The following is a 24,445-nucleotide window of genomic DNA, read 5'->3' on the forward strand; positions in this document are numbered from 1 at the left end:
ACACATCTGTTTCCCTTCAAAGGCAGGAGCTAGTGAAGATGACCTCAAATAAATAAATAAATATTTCATTAGCCACCCTGCTGCCACTGCTGGGGAGCCAATTGCATATGGGCTGATAAGAAAGCTCAATAATGCTGTCACGTCTGAAAATCTCTTTGTTATTCAGCTTTCGTTTCTCATCAACCTCTCAGTAAAAGGATGTGCAGGACAGGAATGTCACAGATAAGTATTTTTATTGGTATTCATATGTTTTACAGACTTAAGACTTAAATAACTTGCAGTTTTGTACATCATCACAGACACACAAAGTGCGGCTTTAATCAAGCATTGCTTATCTTGGAGTCACAACACGAAGCACGACAGAACATCAAGGAAATCGAGGAACATCGAGGATCATTTGGGGTGCGTGTAGAAGCGGAAATCGCACCGTTTGATTTTTCAAGTCATTACACAAAAACAAAGAGCTGATCATTACAATTGCCAATCTGCGTACAGTTCACACTTGTCCACAAAATGAGACACAAACACACATGTTCATTCGGTGTTCAGCTTCGAGCAGCCACCGCTGGAGCCTGCTGCTGATCAGTGGACTGCAGTTGTCTTCCAAGGTACTCCCTGTGAAAGAGAAACAGTTTGTTTGTTTGTTTTTACAGACTGAAAAAGCAAGAAACACTAAACATGCTGTCAAATAAGGCCATACCTCCTGTTACAAGGAACAAAGAAATATTTTGGAAGGCATGCTTATTGTATATTTTCCTTATTTGTTTGGTGACAGTAAGACGAGAAAATCAAGAATACTTCAATTTTAAATACTTCAAGAAAAAAACACTTCATGTTTTTCAATAACAGTACATATTTTTCCTTAAATCAAAACATAACCGGTAAGCATTTGAAGTTCTGATAAATGGAGGATAATATCCACCCCGATCACCACCTGCCTGAATGTTTTCACTTCAATCTATTCTCTGATTGGGTGGATTCTGGATCTTTTATATCCTTTAATGTGAAAACAGGTTTTTAATGAAGCTTCTCATTTTAACAATATGAGCTTCTCCCAGGTATCCTGACCCTGACATGATGTAATGCTGAAATATAGACCCATTATATATTACTTTGAAAGGTCACAGTTCGGCTTCATGTTTCTTCTTGGCAGTAACATTTTTAGATATGCTTCATGACACTCAAATTACCAGCAGCAGAAATATCAAATGCCTCTCAATAGTCTAAAAATGGGAATGGTGAATACTCATAACGACAGAGAATATTTTCTCCTTAAAAATATGCACGCTTAGACTCATCACTATTCTCCTTTTCTACAAAGCAACAGCGCCGTAAGGATGTCTTTATGAAACCACTGTACACTTCTATTTTTGAAGGAGGTTATTATTTTTTTTATTTGCCCTATTATGAGAATGAATCACAGCAGTGAGATAAAACAGTACAATATGCATCCAACGCAGAAGCAGCAAAAAGCTTTTTCCAAACAACAGCACAGTACTTTCATGTGTTCGTCTCATACCTCTCTTACTGAAAATACCAAATACCTCTTTGTTAAATATTGACCAAACAACCAGGCTGGTAAAACCACAAGCTGCTATAGATCAACTCAAATATATCCAAGACATATAAGAGCTTTTAAGCCTTTGATCTTTAGCTAACCCTCCTCTAACCCCCATCCACAGGCTTGTACAGAACTTCACATACACTCATCATGGGTGACATGGATGACTTTAAAAAACAGACCTGGGTGCATGAGCTTGACTTTATTTTGGATTTTCTCTAATTCATGCAGGGTCAAAGCACGGCACACCAACTGCTGGAGCTGTCAGAGATAACCTTCAGCCCATTCTCAAAAATCAGTTACAGTACGCTGATTTAGAGCACTGCCAGTGAGATTACAAAAAAAAAGGCAAATAGCAATAATTGGTAGGATGACTGATGAAGTTAGTGTCCCGCAGCCAAGGCACCTTTTCATATGTCTCTGTTGTAAGACACAGTGAAATGAGTCTTGGACATGAAACACTGCATGATATTAAGAAGTATTAGCCACAGTAAAATCAGCGGACACTCAAAGTTAGTTTTTACTGTCAAGATGTTATCTAATATTTCATTTTGCAGACAGCTGTCCAAAGTGAACTACAATAAATCTAATGTGCCACCTTTTGTTTATTCTATAAATTCTTGTTTAAACTTGTCTCTCCTTTTATTTTATTTTTTATATTTTTGCTTTTAAAATTGGCTATACAACCACACGTGCCATGCCTCTACTTAAGAAATGACAAATGAAATGGCAGTAAGTGCTTGCCCGTGGTGCTGAGGTGAAAGACACATACAGCTGATCAAAAATAGATTTTATTTTCACACAGTTTCTGCTACACGACCGTTTCACAAGAACGGCAGCTTGTTCGACTGTTTACAAAAATCCTGCACCCACCGTGCAGCTGTGTTACAATTTTCATTAATGCAGTAATGTAACACGCCACAGTAATTATATTACAGTTACAATTATTTTGTTACTTTTGTTACAAAAGTTCTTCAGTAATCTTTTCACTGCCGAAAAAATTCAAACAAACAAACAAACATACATGTTTTTTCTTCCTGTGCACTTGCACAACAATCAGCTCAAGTCAAAGTTGTAGATCTCTTTTTGATCTACAACTTTTTAGGAGTGTAGATATGGACATACTTTTATAGCACAAAAGGAAGAGAACGTGATGCTAAAGTGGACAAAACCAGTAACAATCTGAGTGAATGCTGACCCCAGCACAGCAGCCAGGTCCTGATCTTTAATGGGTAACAAACTGACGGGCAGTCAGACTTGCAGCCTACGTTTCTACCTGTTCATACTTCTATAGTAGAATCGCTATGGCGATCACTCTGAAGTCTCTTTGTGCTGGTTTTCATATGTAAAAAAAGATTGCATGTGTGTAACGAGTATGTGTGTAACGTGTGTAATGACTTTCTCCAGCAGGAAATGTACTGAATTACTTTAAAGAAAAATACAGAATAATGTGTAATACATTACTTTTTTGAGTAATAACCCTAGGACTAAATACAGCATTGTGGTTTTCAGGAAAGTAAACACTGGTGCTAAGACTTATTCAACATAAGCTGATTCTTTTGTAGTATTGTTTTAAATTTGCACTGCATTATAAAACAAACAGCATCTCTCTTTGCTCCGAGCGGCCTTTGGGGAGTGACTATACATGTAAACACCATCTGTGTACATTCAGTAAAGGTAGCGTGTCTGTATTTGTTACAGTATTTGACAGAAACACCTGAATCTATAATAATGTTAGAATACAAACAAGAATATGGGAAATCATCAATCAAATTTAAAAAAGGAGACAGTTCACAGTGACTCGGAGCACAGATTTGAGTTTGTTTGGCAAAAAAAGCCAGGCTACTGTATGAAAGGCAAACCAATACTATATCATGAACATGTCAAATGTCAGTAGAGAGGACTGACTGTAACTGAGACAAGCACAGCATAAAGGTGGCTGGACCAGCGATAGCTTAAGGCTTAAACGACAACCGTGGAGTTATGGAGCTTATTGGCAAAAACACCATTCAGTCAAAGCTTGCTGGAGATTTAGAAACACGTCAAAAACAATGACCAGATAACAGTTTGCGCACATTCAAGCATGCTGTTGTCATGACATCAGGGGCCTCAGAAAAGTAGGAACAAGAAAATGTTATATTAGAAACGACAAGTCAACCCACTCAAGGTGACAGCGGGTAAGGGAAGCGGCTTTGAAAAACTCTTCATTGTAATTAAAAAAAAAAAAAAGAAAAAAAAAGTTCTCATCTCATTCACACACCTCTGTTTTCACGCAGGCAATGAGTGTAGGCAGCAGATTCTTCAGTATGACGAAAAAACCTTGAGAAATAGCTCACCCCCTCACATTAGGAGGTCGTGTTATGAGGACTGAAACTAGTAACAAAGTGTTCATCTTAATGGAGAAATATGGCATGAGCAACATTCCTTTCTTTAATTATGATGTTTTATTTTACAAAAAAAACCACCAACGTTGCTCAACATGCCCTACACAAGAGGTAGGTGTGGATGGAGGGTGTCTTATAAGAACTACCTGCATAAATGAGGACAGGTGAATGTCTTTAAATGTGATTTATGTGCTGGGCATTAAAATTATGAGCTGCTGCTTTCAAAAGCTACAAGGTAAGAATAAAAAAAAAAAGCTGTCAAACAAAATGTCAATTTCCATATAAAATTTAATTTACTTAGTCTTGTATTCAGGCGTGTGCAGAAGTTTTGCATCCATTTTAAACCAGACTTCATACACAGTTGTAATCCCTGCTTTTCATTTTTCGAAGTAAAACATTCGTATGCAGCCTTCAGGTTTTTTCTCCTCCTGTTTTAATACTCAATTCTTCCACCTTCATTTGAACTTAACATTCTTTAACTTCACTCTGACTCTTTCATTTTTATTCCCCACGTAAAAACAGGAGAATCTCAAACAAGATACGGAAGCTAATTTATGGCATGCAGTAAATGCAGAGGTGATGCTTATATACACGATTCTACGTTCTACTTCATTTCATTTATATTTTGCTTCTACGTAGCCACACATTCATGCATTTTTCATACATTTTCATGCTTAATCCTTGTACTTGATCATATTCAGAAAAAAATATTTTTTGTTGATTTTAGTTTGTCTTATTTGTTTCTTGCTTGTTGAACAACTTAGCACTGACTTTTGAATAATTAAAGCATAAGAAAGTTTTCTTTAGTTGAATGAAAATACCAAAGATACAACAATTTTACAGGCATAAAAAAGTATTTTTGTACCAACAAGGTGGTTTTCAAAGAGTTACTCAAAGCATGGCACATTTTAGCATGGTGTTCAGTGTGTCCTCAAAAAGAAACAAGAAAACTGGAAAGTAGAGGAGAACAGAAGAAATAGCAGGCATTAAAAAAAACTATGTGCAGGATATGAACAGTATCTGAAAGTCCTGCCCCTAAGAAAGAAAGAAAAATCCATCAAAGACCTGATAGAAGACCTGAGAGATGCATTTGACCTTTCAGCTGAATTGTGTACTGTTTGCAAAAGTCTCATCAGAAATGGTCTCAGTGAAAGTGTGGCTGTCAACAAATCATTTTTAAGGAAGGGAAACGGGGAGATAAGGCTGAGGTATGCCAAATTATACAAGAATTGGAGTGATAATCACCGGCAACAGGTCTTATAGAGTGATGATGCCAGATTTGACATTATTGGTTCAATTTTTCATCAGTACAGATAATTACAGAGGATGTCAGGAGAGAGTTACAACAGTGAGCGTCTAAAGCCATCTGTAAAACACAGTGGACACTCTCTAAAAGCTTTGGGCTACATGTCAGTGAGTTTTGTTGGTGATCTTGTCAAAATTGATGGAATTATTAACACAAATTGGAACCTTCAGATTTTGATCCACCATGCAATACCATCAGAAAAGCTTCTGATTGGCAACGCTATTTTTCAGCCTGATAGTGATCCTAAAGACACTGCCAAGGCAGTAAAAGAATACCTGGATAAATAAGTGCATACTATCAGTCATGGATTGGCCTCCCCAGAGCCCAGACATCAGTAGTACTAAAGCTTTGCAGGACAATCGTAAAAGAGAACGGAACAAAAAGGAAACCAGCATCCAAAGAACAGATCTGAATGTCCTGCAAGAAGCCAGGAGAATTATTCCTGAAGACGTTCCGGCTTTGTAAAAGAAAAACGTGGTCGCACCAAATATTGACTTTCAAGCTCGTTAGAATTGTACAAACTTTATTTTTGCCATATATTTTGAAATTCCATTTATAGTTGCTGTACCTGTTACATATTTTCCTACCAAAATATAAAGAAATAAGGAGTGTCTCAACACGTTTCCACAGTACTGTAAACAGTGTTGGGCAAGTTACTTTGAAAAAGTAATTAATTATAGTTATTAGTTACTTCTTCAAAAAAGTAACTGAGTTAGTAACTGAGTTACAATAGTCTAAAAGTAATTAATTACTTGAAAAGTAACTATTGCGTTACTTTAAAAAAAAAAAAGAAAAGAAAAAAGTTTAACCCTCTGGGGTCCAGGGTATAATTGGCCATTTTTAACTACTTTTGATTTTCCCTCCACATTTCACCTTTAAAAACTATTTACTTTGCCTTGTTTGGTATCATCCTTTTCAGCCCAACCTCACATGTCTGAATTTACAGTTATGTTTTCATTTTTACATACTGTATTAACACAATTAATCTAAAATCAGACAAAAAACATAAAATCAGAGTAGAAAAAGTTATATTTTTTACTGTAACAACCACAAACATGTTTAACGAATCATATTTCATAACTTTAAATGCAAATATAAATTGTCAATTTTAAAATCCTATGTACAAGTTTTGCAAACAAAGTTATTTGCATCCATTTACCTTTTATCTTGATTTTTTAAATAACCATTTCAAACTATTTACAGAACAATCAGCTGTTCTGCATTCAATAAGATGCCACACAAATTATTTGTGCCACAAAAATTTTTTTTCTGTCCACTATGAAGGAGAACATCACAGCCTGATACCTGCAGGTGTGACAGCAGCAGGAGTATCACTCCTGTTTCTACCTGGAGACAGCAGTCACCTCATTGTTCTGACACACAACACAAAACTATCCACAACACTACACACTGACTACACAAGACAACACATTAACTACACACTCCAAACAAGCTAAACGTCACAAATCTCTCACATCTCAAAACTCGCTCTCTCTCCTTTTCTGCTGTCTTTCTCTCTCTCTCGCTCTCTCTCTCTCACACTCCTAAAACTTCCCCTTGGGGGGGTCATAAGCAGAGAGTGCTTGCTAGCGCTGTCCTTACGTGACGAAACTATTGAGGAAAAAACGCCGCGTATATATATTGGCCTATCAACACAATTTAAAAACTGGTATCTATCACCTTGTTGCTTTGTCTTTAAGTGGTCATGTGATTGGCTTACCACGAATACTTTATTCTTCCTCAGTCAAACAGCAGGACTCATGCGATCGTTTTGCCCTCTTAGCTCCAGGTGTCGTGCTAGACAGTGATCGTGATTATCGTCCGCGGGAGCGCGCGCAGCTGCTTAAAGCTGTAGCGTCCAGATTACTTACGTAGGCAGCTACTTCCGTGCAACTGATATAAGATGCCGTAAGCTGAACACGGCTTCAACCGTCTGTTTGTTGAAAAATAGTAACGGACCGCATTTTCTTGTTAGTAACTGTAACGGCGTTGTAACGATAGGAATAGTAATTAGTTAGATTACTCGTTACTGAAAAAAGTAACGGCGTTAGTAACGGCGTTACTTGTAATGCCGTTACTTGCAACGCCGTTACTTGCAACGCCGTTATTCCCATCACTGACTGTAAATGATCTTTGAGCTTTCTGGAAATTTCAAGTCACTGAACCCAATGTTCTTCCTCCCTTTCTGTAACTCTTAGTGGTATTTCAAACAAATAAACTTCTGTCCATGCATGACTGATCACATTGCCCACTTGGAACATCACTGTAATATTAATCATAATACCTCCATCCAGAGTTGCTCAGGAAACTGAAAGTGTGTGTTTTAGATAGTGGCAGCAAAAACAAACATATTCCCACTTAATGCTAGTTGGCTTTCATTTTTATTGTTTCCAAGAAATCCAGTACACAGAAGACACACACAAAGACGGGGAGGTGAAGTGGATGTCCGGAAAATGTTGCTAGTGGTGACTTAACCTAAGTAAAATCAAGCATGACGAGTTTATAATGGTGCTTGCAATGGGTCTAAAGAGCCTAAGAATAAAAAAAAAAAAAAAGACAAAAGTTAGCCATACAGTTTGCAAATTTTGGCTATGAAGATAAATATGCATCACAAAGTGTGAGAACTCCAAAGGTGGGCATGAACCCCAGCAGATGGAAGTGTCAAACAAAATATTTGGAATTTCAACAGAGAAGCAGCAGAAGCTTGTTTGCATAATATTTTAATCCAGCTGTTAGTGGTAATTATAACTGTGCAACTGATAATGAGATATGGAAGAAAAGAGCAGAGTAATTGCAGCCAAATGCTGTAGCCAACAATTCAGTGGGTGTTATCATCTTACAGTCTGTATCAGACACAAGTGTATTCAATCCATGATGCACAAGTGGGGTTGTGATCCCCCTAAAAGGTTGCTGCAATCTCAGTCTGCAGGTTAAGAATATGAATGATAGATATGTACATGATACACTAAATTAAGGTGCCATAGCACCACTGTAGCATTTTCTAACTGATCTTTCTTGATGCTGTAATTACCAGCTGAAATTTACTTGAACACATTTATGCCAGCCACAAGTTGCAAAATAGTGTGAACAATCATCTAAATCAATCTACTTTTGGCAAATAAGATCATTCAAGTTATTTTCTGTAAGACTGAGAAGCAGAGGAAAGACACTATGTAAAGTTCACTCTGGGTAAATTCGTGACATGAGAAACATACAGCCCAGCACATTTGACATTTTGTGGAACATCCTAGTCTGTCAATATTTTGAACCTAAGTCATGCACATCTTGATCTGACCCCAGCGCAGCCCTGCTGTCCACACAGTTATTTTGCCTCATTACACTTGCTTTCAGGCCAGTGAGGACACGTTCCGACCATAATTCAAGTAAATGTAAACAAAAATTCAGACAACCGGCTCTCACCCTGCATTAGCCTGATTAGCCAACAGCACATCAAACGCACAAAGGCAGAATCCTAAAAACGCCTCTCCAGTCACGTTTTAGGATATAAAAGTGCTTTTTTTCTCTCATATGTCTGAGGCAAATTTGAGAGATTGCATGGCCTCTTCCTCCTTAAATGAAAGTTACAAAATCTAACCATATTTAAACATTTTTATTCAAGATGCTGCATGCAGGACACAGATACAATGTGTAAAAATGTGATTTTCAGTGTATACATCACACTTGTGCTAACTCACATTTTCCATTATTGGCTTTACATCTACATTATTTTAATTATGGGTTTAAATAAAGTTTAAATAAGCGAAACATATCAATCTCCCTAGCTATGATGACTAAATGCTCAAAAATGAAATTTTCATTGACCATCCAATATAGTCTTACATGACTAACTTTTTTAGATTGTTTTAGGTCAACAACTAATTTGCCTCTTTCTGATCATTTTTGCATCTTCAGCATTCTCATCAGTATGACTGTTCACTGACCTTGTGTCATTTCCAACCAATCTCCGCTCACGTTAACCTTAGCGGATGTCTAATCAGCCAGAGTAAATCATAATATGCATGAGGGTGTGCATGGTCTTTAATCACTAGCGTGTAGCTGTAGCTGATTGGTTTTTTTTCATGTCAGGAAAGTTCAGCTAATGCTTTAAGGTTAAGTTCATGTGAGTGAGTTACATCAAACAGAAGCTATAAAAAGTGCTCATACCAGTTGTGGACCATCAGCTTCTGCACAGCCAACAGGGCGTTGTACCGGACTAGCTGGTCCTCATGGTGCATATGATTCATCACAAGCTGTTTTCCACCGAGCTGCTCAATTACTCTGAAATGGGAGTGTTATAGGGAATAATGGGACAGAGGTTTTATACACAGTAAACAGGTACTATTTTCGTATTTTAGGTCATTCAGTGAGCCATCATGTAATCTAATCCAGCCTTGGTGAAATTTTCTGTGTATCTAATACAGGGTCACTGGCCTTTGTGAAAGGATAAAACACAGTGAAAAGGAAACCAGATGTAATGCTTGTAATATTAACGCAAAAGGTTTGATCAAAGAAAAAGTAGGTGCCAGCACTGATACTATTACGCATTTCCATTGGGTGAACTTATTCCATCCAGGTGCATGATATTCTGAATGAATTGCAGTGTATATATATTACTGAACTGCCAGTTTGTCTTCACAGCACTGACCCTGAAGTTCACTTTGTTAGAGGATCACTGGGTTCATACTGAAGACCCTGGATCAAATTCCCCCACTGAATCATCCTCTCAAATGGCACTGAAATTCAACAAGGCACATAAATTGGGTAAATAAACTATTTTGGTTGTTTAGGCCTGTGCTGACTTGTGATTAAATGAGGAGTTCTGCTAGTCAGGTAGAGCTTCTGCTGCTCCACATTAAACCAACTGTCTGAGTTCTGTTCGGGATCTCCACCAAACTACCCACCCTGAGCTCTCCCTCTGATATACTCACATCTAATCCTGACATTCTGCTCATTCCCAATGACAATCCAAACATCTGCCACCTCAAGCTCAGCCTCCTGTCTTTTCGTCAGTGCCCTAGTCTCCAAACCATAGTAGCAGGTGACAATAACATATTGTAAACTTTCCCTTTCACTCTTTTTTCACAAATCATGCCTCACACTGTGTTTGTGCCAGGAAAGATAGTGACTGAACCTCGTCAAGTCCAGCCAGACTTGTCTCTATTTGAACTCATATAACTAATATTTGCTATCCTTACTGTTTCACCTATCTCCCTCTCATCCACAAACATATTCTTTCTTGCCTCTGCTCACTTTGCTTCCTTCCTCCAGCACTTACCTCAATCTCTCCAAACTTACTTTGGTTTGGCATAAATTGTTAGTCACAATTGACACATTTTGGGTACCTTTAAGTTTGAGTAGATTTGATTTATTAAAAAAAAAAAAAAAAAGACTATTTAAGTATCACTGAAGTATGTTAAATAATATTACTGGCAGGTGAGATGGCTGTAATGAGATGTTTGCCAGTGACCATTAAACAACAAACAGATGAACAGAACATTACTACGTAACACCCGACTGGCACAATCTGCATGGAGCAGTCAGATTAGATGTGACTGTATAAAACGAGAAACACACAAAGCCTTAAATGATTACCACTGCCAAAAATCTGGTGTCAAGGGCAAACTGTGCTAGGCAAAGCCAGCATAAAACAACTCCGTTACAACGATGGGCTGTCATTTGAGGCAGGGTGTGTGGGAGGTGATCTTCAAAAAAAATCTTTAATAGATTTTAGTGAATATCTAATAGTATTTATGCTTAACATCTCACCTTTTACCACGTGGATAATGCCGCACATACTCTCCAATGTCATGAGCTGCCACTGCTATAACCTGAGGATCATCGGACACTTCCAACAGCCTCGTCAAAATCCTTTCAAAGAAACACAGTGAAAATAAAACATTAAAATGCAGAGGTCTGTTTGCATAAAAAAGATTCAATCACTTAATTCTTACTGATCTCAATCACATATCCTTAAAGACGCTTCTAGGCAAAGATTTTTCTGAGAAAGCTTCAAGAAAAATATAAGAGCTGAGATTACTTTCTTTAAAGCAGTTTTCTAAGTAGAAACGCTCTTATTCTCACTAAGCCAAGGTTAGTGCTACTTTAAAACTGGAAATCCCAAACACTAAACTCTGAAGCCAAGGATATTAGATGTAAGGCATGCAGTGAAAAAGTGGCTTCTTCAACATGGAATAAAGCCTTCGTGAGATTTAAGGGTAAATACTAAAAAAACAGAAGGCTAATTTAAGCCGAGGTGATGGCTGAGCTGATTACAGAGAGGGGACAGCGATGAGACAATGAGGATTTTTACAGAATGTCAATAGCACAACAGTGTGTGACCCGAATAATGAAGAACACACACACACCAACGGATGTTTTATCTCTGGCGATCTGAGTCCTTAGATCAGAAACACAGACACATGATGTTGGGAGTGTAACTCATAGCTGATAAAAGTAAGGCATTGGGAAGGTATCTCGAAAGAACTGATTGTGAGTCAAGTATAAAACTGGATTTTTCCATAGCAGCATCTAGTCACGCCATGAAAGGCTGCATGCTGTCCAAGTGTTGTATGTGTGTGTGTGTGTGTGTGTGTGTGTGTGTGTGTGTGTGTGTGTGTGTGTGTGTGTGTGTGTGTGTGTATATATATATATATATATATATATATATATATATATATATATATATATATATATATATATATATATGTGTGTGTGTGTGTGTGTGTGTGTGTGTGTGTGTGTGTATACATATACATCCTCTTGTGGCGAAAGTAGATAAGAAGTGACAAATCACAGTCTTTGTGCCCTTCAATATCGGAACAAGGTGCACTTTGAGAAGCTTTGTCCTTCTGCTCTTACTGAAGTGTCAAGGTAATAATAAATCATGTTTTAAAAGGCAATGGAGAAAATGAGTAATCTCATGACAGCAGATGCTTCAGCTTACTTGAGGAGCTCATAGTTCTTCTCGTTCAGGCGGACAGCGTTCTCACGCCAGAACTTCTCTGACTTGTGTACAGGACTCCACTCCAAGCGGCCAGACTTGAGTTCAGAGCTGTACTCATCAAATGAGCTGTTGATCAAAAATAAACATCATTACCTCAGACAAAAACAAAAACTACTTTAACTGATGATGTGAAGAAGAATGATTTGCGCTGCACAGTTAAAGTACAGAAATATCATATGGACATGTTAATGGTAGCTGTATGAAAAGGATTGCACAAAGACACTTGACTTTTTATTCAAGCTCCATTTTTTAAAGAAATAATGGTTTAGTAAACTAACTATGAATACATGTTATTCATAAATAATCTTAATTAGGTACCTGAGATCCTGCACACTCTCTCCGAGCCTTTCAAGCAGGAACTTAATGTCCTCAGTGATGTCCTCATCATCATATTTCTGCTGCTCAAGGTTCTCGAGCTGCTTCAGCACCTTGCACTGAATCATAGCTAGTGCATACTCCTGACGAGTCTCCCTCTCCACCGATTTCTCCAGGAGATTCTGTCAAAGAAAAGATCATTATTAATTCGCTAATTGATGAGAAACTTAGCTGAGGTCTGAATCAGAAAGCAGAAATGACTCAATGAACGAACAGGCTAATAAATCATACTTAACTATTAGTCAATGAAAAAAAAAAATACTCAACATTCATGATGAACTGTTTAAGTAATTTATTGAGCTAAACCTCAAACATCTGCCTGTTGCACCTTTTTTGTTTTTGCCTGTAACAACTTATGAAAGATGAGAATTTATTTATAAATATACACTGTTACTGTCAGAAATGTTGCTATACGATCTATACTGTGTTGCTGTAATATTCCTTTGTTTTAAATCACAATACAGAAATCAATGAGCAGGAGACCTCTGCAGCATCATTATGCATTTATTTATGTGTTCATCATGATTTTATGACTGAATCACTGTGATGACTAGACTGATATTTGAGAAATCGGTTGTGCGTGTTTGGTCATTTTATTCAGGTCCATTTTGCAGTTGATTTGTTTTCTATATTTTCATGTATTTCTCATTGTAGTATCGTAACATTTCATAATACCCATCCTTAACTAGGATTCAAATTCAGGTGTTGTGAGTGAGTGTGAAGAGAAAGAAAAGTAGAGTTGCCCAGCAACAAGAACACAATGTTCAAGTATTATAAAAGCTATTTCTGACGTAAAATCTGCGGACAAAGTTCTCGGAGCCTGGCCTCAGGCTTTAATGGAGAGAAAATTGTGGTGGCAACACTTGGAGTGACTCAAAAGAGAAGTGGCTTCTGCACTGGAACTGAGATAGAAGAAATCACTCCATACCTTGATTGGCCCCTACAGCTAACACTTAGGGAAAAGCTATGACTAGGTCAAGGTCAAAGTCAAATGTATTTATATCGAATATTTCCAACAGCTTCCGAAGTGCTTTACAAACTAAAAAGCAACTAAACAAGGAAAATGCACAACAATGACAATAAAAATAAAAATATGAAGAAGAAAGAACAATACAATAAGAAAAAAACAAAAACAAAAAAACTAAGAACAACAATGACTGAGGCTGTTAAAACAAGTGTCTAGTGTCTTCACTATTAAAAAAAGTTCCAGCATTTGTGCAGCTTTAATATATAGCAGCAGACTATTCCAGAGTGTGGGACCTGCCACAGAGAAGGCACTGTCACTGCGAGACTTAAGTTTAAGCCTTGGAATGATAACATTAGTTTTGAACTAGACCTCATGGTTCTTTCTGGAGCATGAATAGATAGGAGCTAAGATGGGTAAGAATAGACTCGCCCATTTAATGATTTAAAAACAAAAGGTAAAATTTTAAATCAGATCATATAAGTAACAGGAAGCCAGTGTAAAGAGGCAGATGAGCTGGAGGCGACTGGTACAAACTGAAATAAAGAGAGTTGTAGACGTCCAATCTGCAAGTAATGAAGAGATGAATAATGTGTTCAAAGGCATTAGCTGGAAGGTGTTACCTTGGCTAGCTGTCTCAGATGGAAAAAGCTATATTGGTGCACTCACCTGCCTACACAATTTAAACGAACCATCAAGGTACACGGCATGGGTTTAACATTTGTCTTACAATGAGTGGATAAAGTAACAGAGTTGCCAAACATTCATTTAGGTTTAAAAAATTTAAGGACATCCACTGTTTAACATCTCAAAAGGCAACACAATAACAGCTGAAATGAGTCTATCCCTGCTTTTAAAGGCAACAGATCTGCAAGTCATCTGCAAAACACGGAAATGAAAGGCTATACCGTGAAAAAATAGACCCCAGTGTCAACATATACAGTGCAAACAAGGCTGGATCTAAAATTGGGCCTTGAGGTACACCATAATAAAGAGGGGCTATGTTCAAGCTGTAGGGGGCCATGTTACATAAAAGGTCCTCCTAGATCAGTGAGATCAAAACCACTGAAGAACAGATTCTTTCAGGCTACAGTGTGATAGGAGGATATCATGGTTAACCATGTCGAAGGCTGCTGTAAGGCCCAACAACAACAGGGTAGCAGGGCTGCCAGAATCCAGAGTTAAAAGAATATAATTAAAACCCCTTAAACGTGCTGTCTCAGTGCTATGTAGTGACTTAAAACCAGACTGAAACTTTTCAGACTATGAGTAGACCACTTTCTCTAAAACTTTTGAAAGAAAGGGAAGCTTTGAAATGGACCTGTAATTAGCCTGAGCAGCTGGGTCCAGTATGTGTTTTTTTTAAGAAGAGGATTTTAAAAAGAGCCCATTTAAAACATGATGGGACACAGCCTGTAATAAAAGAAGTGTTAATTAATCTCTGTATAAAGCTGAGCACACAGGGGTCTGAGGCGGTGGGTGATGAGAGGGGGCCTAATAGCTGAAACTGTGTCGCTCAAAATTGCCTAAAAATCATCATACATACTTGGTGAAGGTACAGCACCAAATTATTACATGGACTAATAATATGATTAAAAACATTAAAAAGTAGACACTAAAACTATAGAATTAGTATTTAGAGTGTTTACAGTAAACACTTTACTGTAAACACTCTTGGTAAACAGAGATACCGTCCTTAAATACCTGTAAAGAAACATACGACCTATTGTTTTCCCATCTCCTCTCAGCACGGCTGCATTTATGTCTAAGGGTGTGTGTATATTCATTCAAACAGGGTTCTGAAAATGGCTTAGAGCGCTTAGTCCTGAGTGGTGCGACTAAGTCCAAGATATCAGTGCAGGTGGAATTAAAACTATCAGAATTGTCCTCGACACTTTCACAGACTGAATTTATTATCCTATAATGAAGAAATGTGATACTAGATTGAGGGGCTATTAGATGATTGCGCGCTTGTCTTTTATGTGCTAGAGTGCATGACTTATCTAAAGAGCAGCGCAACGTTATAGTGAATATCGCAGGAAAATGACCAGAGAGACACAATTCAGATATTTCTGTCATGTACACACCAAACCTCTGTGATAGCACTAAGTCCAGTGTGTGACCTTTTTTATGAGGGGGGCCAGTGACCCACTGTGTCAGGTTAAAAGAGTCCAGAACATTTAGAATGTCCTTGACCAGAGGTTTAGACTCACAGCAGACATGATTGATGTTTGTTTGAGTGTTTGGTGGCAACGAAAACGGATGTTGAACACTGTACATATACCTCCACCCATACCCGAGGTCCAAGGGAGGCTGAAGAATGTGAAGTCTGGAGGAAGAAGTTCAGAAAAAGCTACAGACTCACCACAGTTTCTGTCAAAAACAGAAAACCAAGCTGCTGAGACTTTGTCATTAAGAAGTTGCCTAATACAAATGTCTTGTTTGATGGTGATCTATTATTTAATAAAGCTATTTGAAGAGTGCAGATTTTGACATCTGAAGCACAAGCATAGGCAAGGCTGCAAAGATTTGTGAGATCCATGCTACATCCACAGGACCGAGGCCGCTTAGGAAAACAGGGAACCAGAAGAAGCTGATCCAATGTTATGGGATCTCCAGGGACAACATGCAGGATCCATCTAAAGGTGTACTCCACTGGTCCTGTAGTTGCATGAGAAGCACAGAGGTAAGCCCCGACTCTGATGAGTGTACCAGCCCGTTTTCCCTGTTTCCTTGGGAGCTTCTTCCAGGGTGTGGCATTAGGGAGTTGGCACAGGTATGTCAAAAGGTGGTAAAGCTTGTCCTTGCGCAGTTTGTTTCAGAACTAGACCATAAGATGCTTTGATCTCTAAAGGCAACTGGTGATCACACACGTAGTACTAAGACATTTAGAGATATTATAGAAAGGAAGAGAACTAACATTAATCAAAACAAAAACTGACAGACACCTTGCCATGTGTTCTGCTGGCACCATCTTTTCTGGCACCAGCAAATGTGACTAATATATCACAAATGTCTTTTAAGAGTAACCTGCAATGTCTTCACAAAGATCAAACAGTCAAGTCACTCCAAATATTTAGAGCCTAGTTACCACCTAAGGAGTTGTGGCTACAAGAAGGTTCAACATTTTTAGGCCTTAACAGAGTAGTCAAAACAAAAGTTTTAGAGTCACAGTTAAACTAATGCTAACACATCACAAACGCAGCAGTTCTGCCTTTGAGGATGTGTTCAAGGACTTCCAGATGGTCTGGATAATAAGTCACTTTCCTCATCCCATGTGGTGAGCAGAATCATTTGCATAATTAGGACATTTGGGACAAATAGCAACATGCAGAAAAGCGCTGAATATTTTTGTAAAATAATCTCAAAATAATCTCAGCCTTCCCCTTGTTGACACCCAGAACCCCTGGGTGTCAACAAAGAAATACCCCATTTGTTGGTGAAAAACAATGTCTTGTAGCTCTCAAACGCACACACCATACAGCAAGTTGACACACTCATAAGAAAACCCGCTTAACGTAAAGATGTGGTGACTCCATGCACCACTGCTTTTAATTAAGTGTAATGTAGTGAAGTTCCAATGAAGAAAACAAAGCCCCTATCTTTCACGGGTGCATTTACCAAAACCTTCATGTGACATCTCTACTGGCAGGAGTGTGATGAAAAAGCTGTGGGCTGAAATTAAAACCAGAAACAGATGCAGCGATTGAGAGCACGCATAAAACAGGACATAAATTTGGTGTCAAATAAGTTTCTTTCAGCATAAATGAAAAAAAAAAATAAAACAATAAAAACATTGTAATACTGACTCAGATTACAATGACATCAGTGAATACCTTCCTCAACTTTAGGTTCTAAAATCAGCTCTGAGCTCATGTTTCAATCATGTAATCAATGCCATTTATAACACCATTGTGCTCTGAGCAAGGTCACTGAAGCTGTCTGGGTTGAAAAAAATGAAAGCAACGCTATCACTGAAAAGTTTTATTTAAAGATCCATATTTCCCTTTAGACATTTCACAGAGTAGAAAAGATTTTTTGTTTAGTATTCAAGATGATGTGTGCTGAGGGTGGTCAGGTACTGCAGGCTATCAGTTATACTAATGTGTTAAGCAGAGGATCCTTACAGTCTGTGTCATTAGTATGCTGTCTGTCTTTTACAGAAAAAACAAATCATCTGCATAATATGTGTAATCATTCAGGACTACGTAATTATTTCTATACTTTTCCCAAGAACAGTAGCGAGCTTGATGAAGACCTGAAAGCTACTCCACTGAGTGCATTTCCTATATGTTCCAGACTTGCACTGGTACCCTGTCAGAATTATTAACTCTGTGCAGTTAAAAATTACATTAACATTAGCTAAAAAATGAGGCCTATGCCATTAATTCAGTTTTGTCAGTAGCACACTATAGGGATTTCATTACCTGGCATAAACAAAAAACAACAAAGTCCAGAACACAGCTCTTAGGACTACATTAAATATTCAGTAGATGTTTTGAACAATCACAGCAGGGAGCTGAAAGGGGAGCATAGTCATAAATTGCATTTATGTATCATTTATGGCCCTGCTTCTTTATAGGCAGCCCCATCTGTTGATTTAGAGTTGCCATTTTCGTTTCCTCTTCTTTGATAAAGAGCAGAATCCAATTAGATGCAAATATGCTGTGCCAGAGTCTGAGAAAACGCATGCTCTATATCAGAATTAAAGTGCTGGTAAGAACTATGTGTTAACAAACGCTTTTCCATTTACTCATCCAACAGTTACACAGTCATGTTTCAGGCCACCTGATGAACCTGTAGTCCAGCCTTTTAGTTCTGTTTTAGGTCTCCACTGACTTGAGGAAAGTATATGTGTCTTCAGCTGCTACACACTCCACTACGCTTTCCAGCTAGTTGCTGTTTGGTGTTTATCATGTAGGCTAAAGTGCTTTGTTTTGTTTCCTGACAAACAGCAGTCAGCTGTAACAGGGTGACAGGGTGAGACGGGTGAGAATCGACCAAACATTAAAATTGGGAAAAGCTGCAGATTTATATTTCTGTTTGGGTTTGTGATCACCACAAGAGAACCCTTTCACTGTGATGCATTGTTATTTAATATATTCTAACTAATTGTAGCCACTCCACATACTTGATAGCTCTAGGTTTTCCCCAAAACAGAGGACAAAGGACAAAGACTAAGCACAGAGAAAATGCAGATGCAGTTGTATCAGTGGGAAACATACAATGAGTGAAAAATTCTCCACCAACCCTGAAGGCAGCCAGAATGATTCGGGTGACCTTCTCCTTGACAGACTCCTGGAGGATGTCGGACAGGGCAGGCACTACGTTGTAACGTCTCAACTGTTCACAGAGCTGAGGACTGAAGGCCAGGAGCCAAACACAGAAGATCATCTGGTACTGGAGCTGGAAGCCACACTTGTTGCTCAGCACTGCTGTGATGCTTAAGCAGAAAAACAATATAAATAAATAAAAAGTAAAATGGATCAAAAAAAGTGAAAAGGGAAAAAGACCAACGTTTATCACTGCTAGCTGTTTACTAATAGGAGAGCTTTCACAGCTGTGTCCCTACACGCTGCTCTTCCATTATCTGTGATGATGGCTGAGAATGAGATGTTCAGTCTTTAAATAACAGAAGAGTTGTTCAAATGGAGAGTATGGTACTAATGATTACAAGTAGACAGAGTGTCATACATTTGCAGAAATAGCTGTAAAATGCAGAGATGTGGATCTCACAGATGTGCGATAATTATGTGATACAGATTAAGCAATGAGGCATTGGTGAAAGATGATGGTAAATCATGCATAATTTTTACATTAAATTTTGAACCTTTCATGTTCTGTCTCACTCAGTTTTAGTAAGCATGAACCTGCAAAGTTCTCGATTGTTTGAATGGCAATTGTACAGTAATATCTGAGGGGGACTCTTCAGCACTTTGCTTATTTTTGGTCAGTTACAGACTAATTTGTAACAAATATGACGAATATGGTTAAAAGTACATGTGAAATTGTGTGGCTCTGAATTTTGTTTTGTTTTGTTTACATATCAAGTTTCATTTATTTTCGTCAGGGCAGAGATTGCACCTTCTTCACAGCAGCACCAAAAGCTACATCAGATCTTTTTTAAACAAAATATAAACTTGGTATAGAGTCAGTAGTTAATTTTTCATACTGCTTTGTGCTGTCTGGACTAAATTTTTCACCTTATAGTGTGTCTCTTATATAAATTAAGTCAAATGCAGATGATTAACAGCCAGGCTTTATACTACAGCCTTACTTATGTTTGGGTAAAAGGTAAGTCAGAGGTTTGCCCTACTGTGACTGGCTGTTAGGTTATTAGCTTATCCAACCATCAGACAGGCAAAGAGTCCTATCAAGAGAATAATTTTACATTGAAACAGTGGATGAAGTGGATATAGAAATATAGCTGAAAAGCCAGTAAAATGTCAAAATTTCATGGCTCCTGCTCCTTCAAATAGGTGAATTTTCTGCTTCTCCTTTTAGTCCTTTTGTTCACCTAGAGATGTGGCTTGTTGTCAGCCAAAACGGGCATTGTGATGCTGTTATCTTGAGCTCTATTTCCTGATTTTTTATCTTTCAGTGGTTTTTGAAACTTACTTGATCGGAAGAAAAGTAGTGTGAAAACAAACAAACAATAAACCAGCTGCTGCACAACCTTTTCACATGTTTATATCATTAATTGCCTAACAGAGAAAAAGACATTTAGAAGACCAGAGAGGTTCTACTAATCGACTCAATCAGGAACCAAACCTCGATTATCGCATACAGGAAACTGAAGTGAAATGGGAACTTCAAAAACAATTATGCCATTATAAAAAAAATTCCCATGGTACAGAGCCTTTATCAAAATATGTCTGTGCCAACTATCCATCATTACTCAATTTTTAAATATTTTTTAGCAACTTTAAAGAACAACCTTTTCCATAAGCTCTTAGTCTTTACAAGATATTTAAGTCTCACAGTACAGCAGAAGCAAGATGATCACTGGTGACTCAAGGAAAAGCAGAGCAGACATGTATGAATCAGGAGGACAGCTGAGATTAAAACTATATTTTTGAAAAGAGCAAACAAAGTTACGATGCTTTAGCAGCAGCAGCACTGTGTCATGACATCCTGACAGAGACACTCTACAATACTACTTTACATGATGTGACTGTCACTGTCATTATTCTTCCTTTCAGTGATTCTTTTCAATCTAACTAATGTATTTACAAGAATCCTAAGCATAAGCAAACCCATGATAAATCAGGAACTGTATTCATATTGATTCCAAGGGCTATTTCAGCAGCTTAACCAATGTTTAAGTCAACCTTAATACATGCTTCACTCACCAGTTAACTCCATCAGCCTCCACCCAGGCAAACCTATACTCATTGATCCTCAGCATCAGCTGGAGGCACCCAGCTACACACTGGACATACTGAGAGCTCTGCAAAAGACAGTGGCAAACATTTACTTAAACATGAACTAAAGCCTTAGCAGTGAAACCAGGAGAAAAAAAAAACCAAAATGTTAGAAAGTCAAACACATTTAGTGCAGCTCTGAAACATGAAGAAGTTGATGATCAGGGACAGCACATTGAGAAAAAAAAACAAAAAAAAACCCAAAACACTCCAAACTTTGCATTACAGTCACCTTTCAAACCCCAGGCATCGCACATGCAGTCTTTTCATATGAGTCCATCAACACATGCTAGATCACACACCAACAGTACAATACAGAGCAGCAGGAGGGAAAACGCTCATCACACCTAAGCAGAATAATGTAAATTGAGATTAGAGTGGAAGAAGCTGAGAGGAGAGAACTGATCACATTAATCTGTTATTTTAAAGAGGTTGGGTAGAAGCAAAGAAGTCCAGCGAGAGAAACAGGCAGCAGTGAAGAGAGAAGGAGCGGGGGTTACCTGGCTGAAAATGCAGAGAAAAGATGACGATCAATTGTTAGATAGCCATGTACATATTTCTGAGCATACTTATCAGAGTAATTATATACAGTGGGGCAAAAAAGTATTTAGTCAGCCACCGATTGTGCAAGTTCCCCCACTTAAAATGATGACAGAGGTCAGTAATTTGCACCAGAGGTACACTTCAACTGTGAGAGACAGAATGTGAAAAAAAAAATCCATGAATTCACATGGTAGGATTTGTAAAGAATTTATTCGTAAATCAGGGTGGAAAATAAGTATTTGGTCAATAACAAAAATACAACTCAATACTTTGTAACATAACCTTTGTTGGCAATAACAGAGGTCAAACGTTTACTATAGGTCTTTACCAGGTTTGCACACACAGTAGCTGGTATTTTGGCCCATTCCTCCATGCAGATCTTCTCGAGAGCAGTGATGTTTTGGGGCTGTCGCCGAGCAACACGGACTTTCAACTCCCGCCACAGATTTTCTATGGGGTTGAGGTCTGGAGACTGGCTAGGCCACTCCAGGACTTTCAAATGCTTCTTACGGAGCCACTCCTTTGTTGCCCGGGCGGTGTGTTTTGGATCATTGTCATGTTGGAAGACCCAGCCTCGTTTCATCTTCAGAGTTCTCACTGATGGAAGGAGGTTTTGGCTCAAAATCTCACGATACATGGCCCCATTCATTCTGTCCTTAACACGGATCAGTCGTCCTGTCCCCTTGGCAGAAAAACAGCCCCATAGCATGATGTTTCCACCCCCATGCTTCACAGTAGGTATGGTGTTTTTGGGATGCAACTCAGTATTCTTCTTCCTCCAAACACGACGAGTTGAGTTTATACCAAAAAGTTCTACTTTGGTTTCATCTGACCACATGACATTCTCCCAATCCTCTGCTGTATCATCCATGTGCTCTCTGGCAAACTTCAGACGGGCCTGGACATGCACTGGCTTCAGCAGCGGAACACGTCTGGCACTGCGGGATTTGATTCCCTGCCGTTGTAGTGTGTTACTGATGGTGACCTTTGTTACTTTGGTCCCAGCTCTCTGCAGGTCATTCACCACGTCCCCCCGTGTGGTTCTGGGATCTTTGCTCACCGTTCTCATGATCATTTTGCGTGCAATAATCCTTTCTGTCATCGTTGTATTTTTACTCAGTTGTATATAGTATTTGTATTTGTATTCTATTTTTATCTTATTGTATATTTATTTTATTTTATTCTACTGTATATAGTATTTTATTTTATTCTATTCTGTACAGTTGTGTACTGTATTTATTCTTATTGTATTCTAATTTTTGCCTCATAACTTTTGCACTGTCCACTTCCTGCTGTGACAAAACAAATTTCCCACGTGTGGGACTAATAAAGGTTATCTTATCTTATCTTATTTTGACCCCACGGGATGAGATCTTGCGTGGAGCCCCAGATCGAGGGAGATTATCAGTGGTCTTGTATGTCTTCCATTTTCTGATGATTGCTCCCACAGTTGATTTTTTCACACCAAGCTGCTTGCCTATTGTAGATTCACTCTTCCCAGTCTGGTGCAGGTCTACAATACTTTTCCTGGTGTCCTTCGAAAGCTCTTTGGTCTTGGCCATGGCGGAGTTTGGAGTCTGACTGTTTGAGGCTGTGGACAGGTGTCTTTTATACAGATGATGAGTTCAAACAGGTGCCATTCATACAGGTAACGAGTGGGGGACAGAAAAGCTTCTTACAGAAGACGTTACAGGTCTGTGAGAGCCAGAGATTTTCCTTGTTTGAGGTGACCAAATACTTATTTTCCACCCTAATTTATGAATAAATTCTTTACAAATCCTACCATGTGGATTCATGGATTTTTTTTCCCACATTCTGTCTCTCACAGTTGAAGTGTACCTCTGGTGCAAATTACTGACCTCTGTCATCATTTTAAGTGGGGGAACTTGCACAATCGGTGGCTGACTAAATACTTTTTTGCCCCACTGTATTGTATTAAAGATATGAGATATAAAATGGTAGGATGCTGCTGCTGTGCAAATGCTTTTTATATTTTTCCTTTTTTATTTCAATGTTCAGGGAAAGATGTTTGTCATGCGCTTTCTGTTTTAAAGAGAACTAGCTTACAGCATGCAATTTTCAATTAAACAGTTAAAAACAAACAGTGGCAGCAAACACCATGCCGTCTAAATGGAGAATTCTTTCTAAAAGCGTCTCATCAGCTGACTCATTTCTCCAACCATCTGGAATTAATAATGAAGATCTTGAATGCAGGAAGAAGATGGGGCAGAAACGGGGAGGAGAGAAAAGATGTGAAAGTCCAGTGACAGCTGACAGATGCCAGCTTGCACAAACCCAGCATTTTGGTTTCTTTAAACTCTTTGTATGGGAAGCGCCAGGATGGTTGAAGCTGCACTTCACTCATACTCACTTCACTGGGAGAAATAGTTCCTGCTCCAATGCTTGTTTCAGGACCTGTACCGTGTAGATTCTAATGAGAAATAAACAAAAGAAAGAGGTGCAAAATTGTTCAAAGGGATTCACTTCAAGCCAAGGTACAGAGGCAGTGGACTCTACACGGTATGTAATTCAGGGACAGCAGGTGCTCACTGATTGGTTGCCTGGGTGCTGAGGGGGAAAGGAACATCAAATGCAATTTCAGGAAGCAGTTTAAAAAAAACTTGCAAAGACAGAAAGTGTTAAAAATAAGAACAGTCACAAAACCATGCTGTTGTCAAAAGTTGGATATCTATAAAATCTGAAGACAACTTTGGGGCTATGCTGGAAATACTGGCATACAATGGAGAAACTAGATGTCGTTTTATCAGCCTACTCTTTATTGCATACATCTGCCAAAGCATCGCTAGCACCTACAGAGCATCTGTCAATGGAAAAATCTCAAGGTCTGACAAGCCTGTTCAAACCCAATATGAATACATTATATT

The 24,445-nt window shown here is 38.4% G+C and overlaps 1 protein-coding gene across 2 annotated transcripts in view; it reads right to left on the bottom strand.

The window, feature by feature from the left end:
• Positions 1-216: 216 nt before the first annotated feature.
• The window catches only part of atp6v1h (ATPase H+ transporting V1 subunit H), a 37,314-nt gene continuing 13,085 nt past the window's right edge, over positions 217-24,445 (bottom strand). Inside the window, exons 7-14 of one of the 2 annotated variants that reach the window (XM_085388769.1) lie at positions 23,932-23,991; positions 20,946-21,043; positions 18,844-19,036; positions 12,573-12,751; positions 12,195-12,320; positions 11,018-11,119; positions 9,416-9,529; positions 217-615 (exon numbers count right to left, since the gene is read on the bottom strand). In XM_085388769.1, the coding sequence (XP_085244895.1) occupies positions 546-615; positions 9,416-9,529; positions 11,018-11,119; positions 12,195-12,320; positions 12,573-12,751; positions 18,844-19,036; positions 20,946-21,043; positions 23,932-23,991 (942 nt within the window). In that variant the 3' untranslated portion in view covers positions 217-545. The remainder of the gene's footprint in view (positions 616-9,415; positions 9,530-11,017; positions 11,120-12,194; positions 12,321-12,572; positions 12,752-18,843; positions 19,037-20,945; positions 21,044-23,931; positions 23,992-24,445) is intronic. The other variant, XM_085388770.1, reaches the window with a different exon arrangement.

Source organism: Rhamphochromis longiceps, linkage group LG18 (genome assembly GCF_057381845.1).
Source record: "Rhamphochromis longiceps isolate RC_006_pf linkage group LG18, R_longiceps_female_GT1.1, whole genome shotgun sequence".
Taxonomy (NCBI): Eukaryota; Metazoa; Chordata; class Actinopteri; order Cichliformes; family Cichlidae; genus Rhamphochromis; species Rhamphochromis longiceps.